Consider the following 16,042-nt stretch of genomic DNA (forward strand, 5'->3'; position numbering starts at 1 on the left):
GCTCTCCTTTGTATGTGCGTCAAGGGCGCATGCCTGGCGGCACAAGTGCCTGCAACATTGCAGCCACTCTATTATGGACACTGGTGGTGCAGATAGGCAGGCAGTGGGTGGGCAGAGGGAGGGACCGCCCTTCTTGCACTGGCTCCTACCTGAGCTCCCTCCTCTTTCCATGGGATGGTGGAGCACCCTCAGCAGGCTTTCTGCGCCACTCCTGTGTGCTGGTGCCGGTGGCTGTGACATTGCCGCCGCTCTATTGTGGAAGCTGGTGGTGCAATGGACGTGCGTCAGGTGGTGGCCAGGCAGATGGAGGGACTGTCCTTCTGGCACCAGCGCCTACCTGAGATCTCTCCTCGTTCCATGGGGGGGGGGGAGCAACCTCACAGTCTCTCCATGCCACTCCTGTGTGCTGGTGCCTGTGGCTGCGGCCTGGTAGGCCTCTCTCCTTTCCTGTATTGCAGCATTGCAGTCGCTCTATTGTGGATGCCAGTAATACTGATGGGCAGAGGGAGGGACCACCCTTTTGGCACTGGCGCCTACCTGAGGTCCCTTCTCTTTCTATGGGAGGGTGGAGCATCCTCAGCATGCTCTCTCCACCATTGCTATGTGCCGGTGCCAGTGGCTGTGGTCTGGTAGGCCGCTCTCCTTTCCTGTGCTGCGGCGTTGCAGCCGCTTTATTGTGGACGTTGCTGGTGTTGATGGGCGGGTGTCAGGCAGTGGATGGACACAGGGAACACAAACCTGGAATTTTCAAAACAAACATGTGCCTAAGTGTGCTTTGAAAATTTAGGTTGAAGTACCCACAGACTTTAATATTCACAGGCTACATAAAATTATTCTCTGTATGTATAACCCTAAGAGTCTGATTTTATTAACCAATTTTCCCATAGAAACAAAGCTTTAATGAATCAGGTCCTAGATTAGTTAGTTGGATAATTATTTATTTTTTCATTTTCTCCCAATATATTTTTCTTTTCTTATTTATCAACTAGTAGTTCCTCACAAATAAGCTTTATAAACTTTCCACAGATAACCATTAAAACTCATTTTCTAAACTTTTATTCCATATGCCCAGATCAAGTGATAGTATTTGGAAAACAAGGTCGTTAGTGCAGACCTTCAGTAAAGTAGGTCTTTCTTATCCTTGGAATACCTGTAGTTTTCATTTTGCCTGGGGTCAAAAATATTTGGCTGGAATAACATTGCCATTAAGTGGCCTCACTGTCTCAACCTTTATCTTACAATTACTCACAGCTCTTCATAACAATTGACTGGCTCCTTATTCTAATCGGCCTAAAATTTCTTGGAATTAAATGTCTGTCCAATTCTTGTGTCTCCCGCAGACAAAAGAGATGGAACTGACAAATAATATGTTGTGGGTTTTGTCATCTGCATTTCACAGGATTGATTTTTAGCTCTTTTTAAACCATCTTTGGTTATTTTTTTTTTAACCTGACCAGCCTGAAAACAATGTCCCATTTCTTCAGGGTCACTTAGTCATGTTTGGTTTTTGTTTTATCTCCAGAGAAACCTGTCAGTTTGAGTTACCGATGCCCCTGCAGATTCTTCGAGAGCAATGTGTCGAAAAACAACATTAAACACCTGAAAATCATGACCACTGCCAACTGCTCCCTTCAGATTGTGTAAGTATGGGAAGACCAAATAAATTAAACCTTTTTGAATGGATTGTCACAGGACAGATTGGGGACTGAATGTGGGAGTTAAATGCTTCACGAGGCCACGTCTGTGCGTTTTATAAGTATAAACACTGCTGGGCAACCTCTTCATACATCTCGTTTACCCAGCTGTGTGCATTACAGTAACTACAGAGCTGGTTACAGAATGAATAGCCACTGTTCTACATATTGAATATTAGTTAATGGCTTCTATTCACCAGGATGACCCCTGTATTTAGTAAGGGTAGCACTTCTCTGGTATATTTGGTAACCAGGCACACTAGATATACTTAGGGACCTTTGTTTTGAGCTTTTATTTTATTTTTCATAGCAATGCTAGAACAAAAATATTAGTTGAAAAATGACTTTTACACTGATTTTTCTCCTGTTATTTTCTACTGATTTTTTTTTTATAACATTGAAATTTCCAGGGAAACATAAAAACATAGAAATGACAGCAGGAAAGGACCATCCAGTCTGCCCAGTAAGCTTATTGTAGTATCTGCTGTGCTGTGTAGGTTACCCCATGTTTATCTGTTTCCCAGACCATAAAAGTCCCAGATAAGTGTTATCCATCTAAGTTTAGACCTGCTATTGAGCACTGCCGCTTAATAGATAGACAGATAACTCACTTATCTGGCTATCTAGCGGCCACTGATCATGAGAGGATATTCAGTGGCCACTAGATAGCCGAATAAGTCCACTGGAATATCAGACCCAATGAATATATATGAGATATATTTGCATGCACTGCTCCCATTGTATGGAACTATATCCAGAGTTACTGGTTTCCAGCAGTACATTTCTCAAGATTCTGCAGCAAGTGCTACCAAATTCTGTGGCAGATTTTTCAAAATTCTCTGCAAATTTGCATACTTTTGCATATGTTTAAGTATTCAGTAGTGTAATCTTTAAAACTTTATTCAAATATTCATTTTCTGACATTGCCGTGTCCAGTTAATACATTATCTGGTTAATTTTAAAAGCCTTATCCCAGCCAAAACTGGAAGATACGTGTGTGTGTCTACCCGCGCGTGCCGTGCAGATTTTTAAAGGCCTGCAACAACGCACGTATCTTCTATTATGCGTATAAAACTATTTTTTTCTGCAAAAGGGGTGTGGCGGGGCATGGTCTGGACGGGGCTTAGGTGGGACATAGGCAGGTTGGATCTGAAGCATGAATTTGGCGCATAAATATTTACACGCACAAGCTCGCTGGGGTTCCCTACCACATAAATTTTATTCTGCTATGGACACCATGTAAGTTGTGAAATACAAAAAAAAATAGGGTAGTCAGCAGGGTTTTAAGGGTTGGGCTAATAGGGTAAAAGGGAGGCGTGATAGCTAGGGGGGGTTAGAAAGTTCTCTCCTTTACTGGGAAAAGAGGTAACTGCATCCGTGTGCATGTTTAAATTGCCCCCATTTACGCGAGTGAAGCAGCATTTTCACGCACATGCATGTGTCAATATGAAATTGTGTGCACATGTACGTGCAAATAACCAATTTTAAAACGCAGCGCAAGCCGGCAAACGCGTGCACACATGCGCCCACACGTCTTAAAATTTACCTCTCTGGGGGTAATTTTCCAAAAGATATACATGTGTAAATGCAACTGCTATTGTAACAATTTTCAAAAGCCATTTACCCATGTAAAATCCTATGGACAATTCAATGGCATATATTGTAGTAATTTTCAAAAGCCCACTTACACGAGTAAAGTGCATTTACATGTGTGAAACTCATTTTTAAGCCTGTATGTGCTTTTGAAAATTAGGCCCTTTGTTCTTTATGGGAGGAAAAGGAATCTTAGTGGTTGGTGCTGGAGAAGAAGGGAATGGGATCTGGAGACCGAGAAAAGGGATCTCATAAAAAGGAAATGAAAAGGGGATCTCAGGCAGGGGTAACAGTGAAGGAGGAGGTAATGGGAGAATCAGGGAGGAGAGGGAAAGGGAATGAGAGAAGGGGAGGCAAGAGGCATCAGGGAAGGGGGATCTAGGATCAGAAGAGGAAGCAATGATCCACTCATACTAGTGTCCCCGACATCAGTCCTTTCTCTCACGCTCATTCTCACGCCACATTCCCTTCAATCCCCTTATTCACACTCCACACCCCCTCCTTACAGCACAACCATTCATCTCACCTCCTACCTCCCACACCCCACAGTACCTGTGATCCCACCATTAACTAACCTCCTCTGCATTCCTTCTAATCCCTTTAGCAACTCCCCTGCTCTTCCTCCGATCCCTTCATTCAGTCATTCTCCTGTTTCTTCTCTGATCACTTCCTTGCAACTCCTGAGATCCCCTCACTCACTTTTGTCTCCCTGACTCCTCACTCATTCTTGCCCCCCCCCCCCCCATTCCCTCTATCTTACAGAATGGCAGCGTAACACGTAACTTTCTTTTCACCTGCCCAGGCCAGTGTCTCCTTTTCTGATGGGGGTTGTGTAGCGGTAGCATGCTATTCCTCCCCCACCCTTCCTTGATCTGGGCTGGCTAAAAGAAGGAAGAGGAGCACAGCAGCAATGCATTGCATCAGTCTGTACTCTCCTTCTCTGCTACCAGGCCTCCAGTGCAGTGCTTTGAGCCATACAGGGTACTAGAGATGTGAATCGTGTGCCAGATCATCTTAACGATCAGGTTCGGCTGGGGGGGGTGGGGGGGAAATCTGATCGATAAGATATGTGAATTGGAATAGATTCCGATTCCAATTCACATCGCTAATTTTTTTTTTTAGGGAGGCCCGCGCCGCTAAAAAAAAACCCCACCCGACCCTTTAAATTGACCCCCCCCCCCTTAGCCGACCCCCCCCACCCAAAACCTTTTACAATTACCTGGTGGTCCAGGGGGGCCTCGGGGAGCGATTTCCCGTTCCCAGGCATCAGCTGCGCTAAAAAAAAATGGCGCCGTGCCCCTTTGCCCTTACCATGTGACAGGGTATCCGTGCCATTGGCCGGCCCCTGTCACATGGTAGGAGCACTGAATGGCCGGCGCCATCTTTAAAGTGGCGCCGGCCATCTTTAATCATCAGCCCCTATAACTATAATAGGGGCTATTACTATAATAAGGGCTGATGAATAAAGATGGCCGGCGCCATCTTTAAAGATGGCGCCGGCCATTCAGTGCTCCTACCATGTGACAGGGGCCGGCCAATGGCACGGATACCCTGTCACATGGTAAGGGCAAAGGGGCATCGGCGCCATTTTTTTTTTAGCGCAGCTGATGCCTGGGAATGGGAAATCGCTCCCCGAGGCCCCCCTGGACTACCAGGTAATTTTAAAAGGTTTTGGGGGGGGGGGGTCGGGAGGGTGGGAGAGGCTAAGGGGGGTCGATTTAAAGGGTCGGGTGGGGTTTTTTTTTTATCGGGCCATCGGCGCCATTTTAATTAGTGGCAGCCAAAATGGCGCCGATGGCCCGAGAGCGGGAGATCGCACCGGGACCCCCCCACCCCCACTGGACCACCAGGTAATTTAACATTTGGGGGGGTTCGGGAGGGTGGGGGAGGGTAAGGAATTGGTTTTAAAGGGTCGGAGTGGGTTTAGGGGTTGTTTTGGTGTGCCGTTTTTCCCGCCCTCCCCCAAATAATTCCCGTGCCCTATTTAACGATTTAGGATGATTTATGACGATAAATCGGGGGCATTTGTATTGTATCGTGCACTCTGACGATTTAGGACGATTTTAAAATTATCTGACGATAATTTTAATCGTTCAAAAACGATTCACATCCCTACAGGGTACCATAGCGCTGCATGGCTCAAAGTCCAACACTGGGAGCCCAGAAGAGAATGTGGCTGCTGTGTGCCTCATCTAATGAACCAAAATTAAGGTGGGATGGGGAAGCTAAAGGGAGGAAGAGCAGGAGGACTGATGTGATGTGCTACATGGTCCTGGTCTTCCCACTGCAATTCCATGGGGATTGGGGAATTGGTAGGCCTGGAATTTGCAGCCCTTCTTGCTGTCTGGAATCATGGGAGACAGGGGCCCTGACTGTATCTCAGGCTTATTCATCGTGAATATACTTAAATCTGGGTCTAGGTGATCTCCAAGGGTTAGGTTGAGAGTCACTGTTCTAGATGATAAGTTGGAATTTGAATGATATCAATTTGTAAAATAAATAATTATCTATGAATTATAAAATTTGTATTATTAATGTATTGGGATACTTAATTTATGCCTGTAGATTACTGTCTTCTTTGTTCAATTCCCAGTAATCATATATGCACCATTATATTTTCCTTATTTATACATTTTCCAGAATCTATTGATTTATGCTTAGAAAAGCCCGCTTTGTAAGCTGAACATCTTGTTTCTAGAAAGCTACTTAGAACTCAGACATATATGAATGTGACATTTAGGAATGAGCATACAACAAGATCATTAAGTCTTTACATTTATCATCAAATTAAATAGAAATATGAAACTGCTTTTTAGAGTCTGGAGTCTGTGGTAGGTCAAAAATGTTTAAAAGCATTGGATTTGGCATAGTATGATATAGTAATTTGAAACTGAATGCATTTATAAGAGTCCTTTATGTTAAGTAATAAAGGGTAATTTTTCTATTTCAGTTTAGAATAAATAGACATAGACCAATTGTTTCTAAATATACTAGAGTCCTCTATATTATTTTCTAGGTTGATAGTTAATATTAGGGCTGCATAAATTCAGATTTAGATCTTCAGCCCTTTTTCTTCAGATGTATTCAGATAGAACCAGCTATCCCCTAAATCAAACTTGCCAAAGTAACAGAGTAATATAGTAGATAATCGCAGGTAAAGACCAAATTGGCCCATGCAGTATGCCCAATTAAGATTCTTCCACTTTGGATGGATGAACACATAAATTCTCATGTGCAATCCAACACCAATGCCACCATTCCATCATGTATTTACCTGCATCCTCAAAACTGTTCTACTAATATCATTCATACCCATCCCAAGCATGTCCAAGAGCTAAGGATTTTTGGATCAATGGATTACAAATCTTTTAAATAAATAAATAAATCAGCTAAAGCGCTTCCTTTACCCGCTCTGCTGATAGGCCATTTTAAGCCGTTTCATTTTCAACTTTGATTCTTACAAGACCGATACTTAATCCAGCATGCTGGCCCCTTCCATGTTTGTCCATAGTCCATCTACGCAGGTTACTTCATCCTTCCTGGAAGCAAGATGCTGTTGTTTAGGGTTGTAACTGTGTTGCGTTTGTGCCTGCTTTTGCCCTCGCTCCACCCTCTCTACCTATGTGGCGACTTCCTCTGGGCCTGATGGACGGCTTGCTGCTGCAGCATCTCCATGCCACTTCTCTCCGGCATCCCCGGGCTGGCTCGACGCTGTGGATCCATCATGTTCTTGATGATGTAGGGCGCGCATGCGCGCTCCGAAGTATGTACCAGCAAGGGCGCGAACATCAGGGGCGTCCCCCTGCATTGACGTCATCTGCTTCCAACATAAAAGGTCTTTACTTTTGCTAACAGATTGAGTTAGCAAGGATTGATTGCGGGGATTCATTTGGACCCACTTCTCTCTATACAACTCTGCCTCATCGGACTTACCAGGGGTACCCGCTCCTTGGGGGCCTCACTCTCTTTTCTCTATTTCAGATTACAGATAGGAACTGGTACTCTCTCCTCGAGGGACCATGTTCCTAAACCCTCTGAAGATTCTCTATTGCCTGGAAGCGATCGTAGATACAGACATTGTGAGTTACTATTTTCAGTGGGCATATAGGAACCGGTACTCGCTCCTCGAGGGCCCATGTTCCTAAACACTCTGAAGATTCTCTACTATCTAGAAGATATTACAGATACAGACTATTGTGAGTTACCACCGCTCTCTCAGAGCTTTCCCTGGAACCAGGTACTCGCTCCTCGAGGGCCTAAACCTTTCCATCTACTGAGCTTCTCAAGACCTTATGTGAGTTATCATCTAAGTACTGGCTATGTATAACAGCATACCCTGTCTAATCACTATCTACCGTCTCTTTACAGCTCAGCAACCCTGGGATCGCAGTTCCAGCATCTGAGGGATTTCAGCCCTGCCGGGCATATCAGCCTACTACTGCCACCTCTGGTAGTTCTACTACCTGTCTAATAAAAGAACTATCTGTGTCTGTCTCCATACTCAAGCCTAGCCGGTGGTCCCTCTCAGGATCCCCTCCTGGGGGCGCTGTCATCTGCCATCGGTCCAAGGATTCACCTATTTCCATTCCTGTCCAGCTGAGCACCCTCTCTAGTACTCTGCTGGTACAGATTGCCAACTCAGCAGTCTATATCATAACAGATTGCCATCTCCTTAGCAGATGATATCAGATTGCTAACTCCTCCTTCCATAGGAGCAGATATCTAACAGATTGCTAACTCCTCCCCCTGGAGGAGTAGATCCTAACAGATTGCTGCTCTCATTTGCTAGCGCCTCCCATTAGCATAGCAGATCACAACAAACTGATGTTCTGTTGAGGTTCCCCCAATTCTTTCTTGGAGGCCACTGCTGTTTTTGGTTGTAACCACCGCTCTGTTCAGGTTACACCAGTGCTTCTTTACCATTCTGTTTGCCATTGGGGATTCTCTGTGGTTTTCCCATGATTTTTCCTCTGTCACTTCTTCTGGTCATCTATGGTTTTATCTTTTTGTACATCTGGATTTGCTTGTATTGATTTTGGTTCACATGAATGTTTAAAGATTTTAAATATATATTTAAAAATCATGTGAATCTTCAATACTGTGAATGTATATTGAAATCTGTAAATATTCACCTCCAAACTGAGTCAAAAACATATGAACTGGATGAATATGGAACCACAGATGGCTCTGATTTTGGATCTAGTGCTAAAAATAGTGCTGGCATCAGATTTAGTCCTTGGTGAAGGAAGGAGGCGGAACAATTAATTTTCCCATAAGAGAGGACAGGTAGGCTGGGAGTTCACAAAACCATCTCAGTGTGAACAGGTTTGTAAGATAATTTTCAAAGTTACACTTTTTAACATTTAAACTAAAGAAAGCTTTTTAAATACTTTGTGGAATAATTTCCCTGCACTTTGAAACAGCATTACATTTAGGGGCGGATTTTCAGAGCCCTGCTCGCGTAAATCCGCCCAAAACCGGGCGGATTTACGCGAGCAGGGCCCTGCGCGCCGGTGAGCCTATTTTACATAGGCTCACCGGCGCGCGCAGAACCCCGGGACTCGCGTAAGTCCCGGGGTTTTCGGAGTGGGCGTGTCGGGAGGCGTGTCGGGGGGCGGGGCCGGAGCGCGCGGCGTTGCGGGGGCGTGTCGGCAGCGTTTTGGGGGCGGGTACGGGGGCGTGGCTACGGCCCGGGGGCAGGGCCGCACCCTCCGTACCCGCCCCCAGGTCGCGGCCCGGCGCGCAGGAGGCCCGCTGGCGCGCGGGGATTTACGCCTCCCTCCGGGAGGCGTAAATCCCCCGACAAAGGTAGGATGGGGGTTTAGACAGGGCCGGGCGGGTGGGTTAGGTAGGGGAAGGGAGGGGAAGGGAGGGGAAGGTTCCCTCCTAGGCCGCTCCGATTTCGGAGCGGCCTAGGAGGGAACGGGGGTAGGCTGCGCGGCTCGGCGCGCGCAGGCTATACGAAATCGATAGCCTTGCGCGCGCCGATCCAGGATTTTAGCCGATACGCGCGACTACACGCGTATCTACTAAAATCCAGCGTACTTTTGTTTGCGCCTGGAGCGCAAACAAAAGTAGGCTATTCGCGCTCGTCTGAAAATCTACCCCTTAGAGTGCAAAATAAGTTCCATAGCAGTGCTGCACATTTCATTAAATAGTATGATGCAATGTTTAGGACTTCTTACGTCCCATTTTGAAAATCTGTATTCATTAATTGCTTGTTCTGTATAGTATATTGAAATTGCAGGGCAAGACATTGTGATTTTGCTGGTTGGCAAATTTTTGGGAACGTTTGTACTGGTGCTGTTTTCATAAATGAGTCCCAAAATACCCAATGAATAGTTAAAAAAAAAAAAAAAAAAGGAAACCAAAAGTATAAATGGCGGGCATTGTTGTCATGTTTGCCTTTGCTCTGTGTAAGAAATCATGATCATTCATACTTTACCTATTTTGTGTTTTCGTTGGCAGTGCAAGGCTGAAGCAGAACAATAAACAAGTTTGCCTTGATCCCAAGTTAAGGTGGATTCAGGAATACCTGGAGAGAGCTTTAAACAAGTAAGAGAGAGAACACAGGACGTTCAGCTAAAACCTCACAGCAATTGAGAGGGCTTTGCTTAAAGGGGTGTCCTTCATCTTATGGACATAGTGTTCAGTAATGTAAGAGACGGAAGTTAAGATGTGATTCCAGCTCACTTTGTATGTACATAAAAGAGCCTTATTGTACAATAATGCAATTTGTTGTAACAGACACATTTGTATTTGAGGGAAAACATACCTTTCCAAATTTCTTCTGTGATTTTTCAAATACAATACTGTAGTTTCTTATAAGTAGAATACACAGTGTATTATAATTTTAAAATCCTTAATCACTTTTTAAAAAAATATCTGCACACACTAATTCTTGGAGTTATTTGTACTCTTAAGGAGCTGTAGTCATTCAGCTCAGTTCTTTTTTTTTTTAACTCATGAACCCCCCTCAAATAAAGTTGAAATGCTTTCCATTTGTGGTTCAAAAATTTTAAGGTGAAATATACAACAAGACAGAAGGGTAAATTTGCACCATTTATGCAGATCTAATGTACATTTGAAATTCAGATGAAAATGTATTTGCATCTCGTATGATGCACGTTTTCGTAGGACTGTAATGTAGTCAGCTGAAGTTCACCAGGCAACAGTTTATAAATCAAATGCACAATGAACTTCTTCACTAATCAGAAATACTCGATAACTTAGCCATTTTTTCATCTCCATCTGGTGCGTTAATGACCCACACCAAGGCAAGTTTAATTGCTAGAAAAAGAGCCCCACACACAGCAGACTCATTGTATTATGAAGATGCCTCTCGGTGACACTGACACAGGGTTTCCCTTCAGTCAGATATGAGAGTTGCCTACTGTTTCTGTTTAGATAGGGTAAGCTAAATGTCACTGTTAATGGGAGAAGAGCACAGACTGTCAGTCAATAAAGTGGAAGCACAGCTTTCAGATCAGAGTCAAGCAAGGGAATGGGGGAGGGGGGGGGAAGTGTGTGTGACAAATTTTGACTCAATTGCTCACAAGCTGGAACTAATTATAATGGTTGCTGTTCCAGCTAGGATAACGAGAACAATAAAATTTGTACTTACACTTTCCGTCACACATGGCCTTTTTGTAAATTTTTTAAAAATTTTATATAATATCAAAGCTCAGCAGTGATTAATCCTGCTTTTGCTCTATGAATTGGACAACTATGCAGCCAGTTAGAAGAGGGTGGGGGAATGTGGTCATGGACATTACTCTGGAAAACCTCTGAATTCAGTCACTGCCCATTGTTTCCATAATCATCTGATTTTTTCAGTGCTTGTGCTTTACTATTATTCACGGTATTTGCCTGTGGAGTGTCATAAATTTTACAGACTCCAATGATGCCTTTTTAGTATCTTGAACATCTGCATATGATATTCTGAGGCTGATGAACTATTGTGAGCAAAATTTCCCAAGCATGCATAAACATTAAATAGTGCACTTTCATTTGCGATAGCACGTACTATGTTCTGTATGAGCAAGGCAAGCCAACTTTGCAAAATGTTTCTGCTTCGCAAAGAAAGCATTTCACTCTTAATTTTACACAAGCTACATTTTAAGGGCCTGATTTTCTAAAGCATATACAGGCTTAAAACTGGCTTTTACATGTGTAAGTGGGCTTTTGAAAATTGCTATATGTCGTTAAATTGTTCATAGGTTTTACTTGCGTAAAGTGCACTTTTGAGGGGAAATGGTTTTTGAAAATTGCAATGATGGTATGTTACATTTACATGCATAACTCCTTTGAAAATTTGGATTAACAGTTAAAGGGTAATTTTAAAAGGAGTTATATATGTAAATGTAACACTCTATTGTAGCAATTTAAAAAAGTCATTTACATGCATAAAGTGTATGTCAATGGCCTATATTATAGCAATTTTCAAAAGCCCACTTATACTGGGGTTTATATATGTAAAATACATTTCCATGTGTAAACCCTAGTGTATGAATGTTTTTAAAATTACCCTCTTATATGAGTTGCTGTGATGCAAAATCGTGCAAAGCATTGCATTAATTATTAATGCAGAGCAAAACTACATGCAAAATTAGTTTTGCAGAATAGTTTTCAGAAATTGTTTTTCATAGCAAAAATTTGCACACTATCAGGTGAATTTTCACAGGATTTACACATGTAAATGTAAAATACTATCATAGCAATTCTTAAAACCCATATACACATGTAAAGTTCACTTACATGTGTATAGCCTATGGACAATTAAATGGCATATATTGTAGCAATTTTCAAAAGCCCTCTTATACAAGTAAAGTGCATTTACACACGAAAAAACCCAGTTTTATGCATGTAAATCCTTTTTAAAATGACCCCCTATTTTTCTACAGGACTCATTGGCATGAGCAGAAAAATAGGGTGCGAAAAACCTATAAATAGTGTATGCAAGAAGGTGCACTTTAGTTCATGAGCCTCTTTGTGAGGTCATCTTACAGAAGCCACTTGGCTTGGCCTCTCGTATTAAAGATGTAATTGAAGTTCAGTTAGTGCATAAAATCATTCTGCCATTAATGGACCCATTAATGGTACCTAATGTGCTGCTTATGTTTAACTGGTTCAGTTCACAGTGCTGGCAACAGTGAAATTCCCAGTGTCTGTTATCTGTAGGTTGCTTGATCCCTTGTCTGTCATGTTTTACATTGTCTGTTTTTATATGTGCACATTTTTATCTCACTTTTGTTCAATTCACCACTTGTTTTGTTTCCATTTCATATAACAAATAAAAATGTGGCTGTTAAAATCATAGGAATGTTAACAACATGTAGGGACATTCTTCATTCAAAATTGTTGTCAATTTGTAAAGAAATATAACTGTATTAATTGAAATTAGTCATTTATATATCACACTATATTTTTCTACTTGTTATGAATTTGTAGCAAATGTGATATTTAATGATACTTATACTTCAGCAATAAAAAACCCATTGCCTCTTGCTTCAAACATTCTACTCCAAACGGAGATGTATTTATTTGCATTTAAGCATGCCAGTTCTTGTTTTACCTTTACATTGCTTAGCTGTAGAAGACTGCTATTTTATACTGCTTTATTCAGCAAAGATCAAGTGCTCAAGGCGATTTTTTTTTTTTTGTTTGCTATGTTCAGAAAACAATGAAAACCTATGAAAAATAAAATTCAAAACAAACACACAATTGTTGATCAGCTAGATTAGGTTTTCGTAAGAAAGCATTTTGCTTTTTTTATGAATGCTAATTTTTATTATTCAGAAATAAACAGATCGCATGGCTAGAAAGTACCACCATCCTAAATCATCAGAAAAAGGAGCTGTACATGGCATTATCTATTAAAGATTTACATCCATTCTATAACAACGGGAAAACTAACCCATTAATAAATTATGCTCAGGGCGATCTTTCCACACATTGAGTTAAAACTACACATCTTCTTCAATGTTTACAGATGGGGGAAACATCCCAGATGTCTGCAGGTTCTAGATGTGTCCCCTGCATGTCCTAAGAGTCAGTGTCACCCTGGGTTCAATGCACCTCTGAACCAGGAGGGCATGCTAGGAAATGGACCACTCTACGCATGCCCTTTTCTTATACATATGCAAGAAACATTTTGCTCTGCTTGCCTATTTTTCCGTGACTTACTGACAAAATGGCTTGCTGACACCCTCGTATACAGGAAAAGATCTTAATGCATAGTCATTTAGGACAGCTTTATGTGACTTGCAGCTGTTTTACCAAATGGAAAACAGAACTTTGGCAAGTTATTCCTTAGCTTAAAGCATACATATCTACCATATTGCATCTCCAAACATCTAGCTAAGCAGGGGAGAAGCAGCCAAGAATAAATAGAGACAAGGGAGAGGAGAGAGAATTGCTTTGCTTTGAGCCCTTAATAAGAAAAATAATTTCAGTTGCAGTGAAAATCCAAATCATCTTTAATCCTGAAATGTTTGATTTCTTTAAGTTCAGTTATGAAAAAAACTTAAAATATGATGTTTAACATTTGGAAAAGAATAAAAGGTAAATTTTAAAAACCCAGCACACGCCAAAACCGAGAGATATGTACACAAGTAGGGCTGGCATGCTCTGAGCGGATTTTAAAAGCCGCTTGAGTACATGTGTACTTACCGCTCTGCACACAAATGAAAAGTTCCAAAAAAGGAGAGAGGCATGGGCATTCCTCGATTTCACAGGGAAACCTGTGCATAAATACTTATGTGCCGGGGTCCCCTACTGTGTAACTTTACTTCTGCTATGGGTGACAAGCAAATTATAAAATAAAGACAAATAGTCAGATCAGCAGGGTTTTAAGGGTCAGGGCTTACAAGGGAGAAGGGAGGCTATTAAACTAGGAGGGTTTAGAAATCCTATTCCTTACCTCAGCGAACTGGGAATGAACTGGTAATGGCATCGGTGCTCGTGTCTTTTAAAATTCCCCCACTTACGCAGAAGAAGCAGGATTTGCGTGCATAAGAACATGTCCACTTAAAATTGGTGAGCATGTGTGTGCGGTCATGCTATTTTATAACATGGGCGCATATATGCGTGAATGTTATAAAATGGCCGTGTCCCTGGATGGCGCTTATGAACGCACGCACGTGTCCACCCTCGCACCAGTATTCAAACTCACCTTTAAGAGATGTCTTACGATTCTTAAAACCAGACATAAATTACACCCCTAAAATTGTTTTTTATTTTTTATTCTTTTGATTTTCTTAGTGATGAAATTCACTATGAAATTGGTGTTAATATTTATAGTTATCTGAAATAAATATTGGATAAAACTCTAAAGACATTAGATCCACACTTATAAGAATCAATAGCATATTGAAATCATATGCATTGATTTAGGATACTGTGTTTGGTTTATTAATCTGATAGTTTATAAATATATTGATTTATAACTGTTTTATCTCTTATAAGAAGAGATATGTGGAGAAGCTGAGATTGAATTGGAATCAGGAAAATCTCATAGTTCTTAAAAGTTTAGAACAGAAAGTTGGGATTTTCCCCAGATAATGCTGGGAAAATTTGTCAAACTGCCCCAAACAGATATGGGAAAAGATTTGCCCAGATTTGATGTAGGTTTGCCACAGATTTCCCAGTGTATGGGAATCTACATTGAGTTTGCTTGCTCTGCAACCCTCAAACTGGATGAATCTGAACAAGTTTTGATGCATATTTACCAATTCAAGGGGGTTCACATTGTTTGTTTATTTTTTTAAAAGTTTATCAAACTAATTCAACAACCAACAAACGTTTAGCAGGTTTGTCAAACTAGTTTGTAAATGTTTTTTTTTTAAATTTCATTGGTTCCACTTAGATTTTCTGTATACTGACAAAGGGACAGTAACTTTAAAACTGATGTGCGGCGCACATGTCCATGTATTCGTCGGCCCGCACCCAGGAATGCGGCTATTTGATGACTTGCACGCATGTTACAAAATAGCCTTGCCATGCACACATGTGCACCAAATTTTAAATGGGCATGTGTAAGTGTACGCAAATGTTGCTTCTACCACATTAATTGAGGGATTTTAAAAGGGGTGCGTACCAACGCCATTTCTAGTTTTACCAGTTCATCTCTCGTTCACCCAGTTAAGAGCTAGGTCCTCCAAACCCCTTTGGTTTAAAAGCATTCACTCCCCCCAGTTATCCCCAACCCTTTAAATCTCTCCGATCTGCCTATTTATCTTTATTTTATAACTTACATAGCATCCATAGCAGAAGTAAAGTTACGCGACAAGGAGCATCGGTGCACGCTGAAGCACATAAGTATTTACGCGCACATCTCAGCTTCACACCTCAAAATGCTCATGCCCACCCAGACCACTCCCATGTCCCACCCCTTTTTGAAAACTTTGAGGTGTGCAAGCTGCGACATTTACGTGTGTGTCTAGGTGGCTTTTAAAACCTACTCAGTGCGCACAAGCCCGACTTATTCATACATCCCCCAATAGATGCATGCGCCAGACTTTTGAAATTCACCTTTTTGCAAATATATTTTCGTTGCCTGGCTGAAAATTCAGTTTATAATCTAAAGTCTGTTATCAGCAGAGACTGTATGTATATTGGGTCTAAACTAATTATACCTCAGGTCATATCACAACCAATAGTAGACAGAGAGTCTTTATAAGTGGTCATGGGTTGAAGTTGGAGGGGGATAAAATGGAAAGTATATTAACATATCAAATATTAGTGTCAATATATAT

At 41.8% G+C, this 16,042-nt stretch overlaps 1 protein-coding gene across 2 annotated transcripts in view; it reads left to right on the plus strand.

Annotated features, from left to right (window-relative positions):
• CXCL12 (C-X-C motif chemokine ligand 12) overlaps positions 1 to 16,042 on the plus strand; it is a 178,484-nt gene that overhangs the window by 18,176 nt on the left and 144,266 nt on the right. For both annotated transcript variants that reach the window (XM_029609615.1, XM_029609616.1), the window contains exons 2-3: positions 1,523 to 1,640; positions 9,756 to 9,842. In XM_029609615.1, the coding sequence (XP_029465475.1) occupies positions 1,523 to 1,640; positions 9,756 to 9,842 (205 nt within the window). The remainder of the gene's footprint in view (positions 1 to 1,522; positions 1,641 to 9,755; positions 9,843 to 16,042) is intronic.

The sequence above is a fragment of the Rhinatrema bivittatum genome, chromosome 7 (genome assembly GCF_901001135.1).
Source record: "Rhinatrema bivittatum chromosome 7, aRhiBiv1.1, whole genome shotgun sequence".
Lineage (NCBI taxonomy): Eukaryota > Metazoa > Chordata > Amphibia > Gymnophiona > Rhinatrematidae > Rhinatrema > Rhinatrema bivittatum.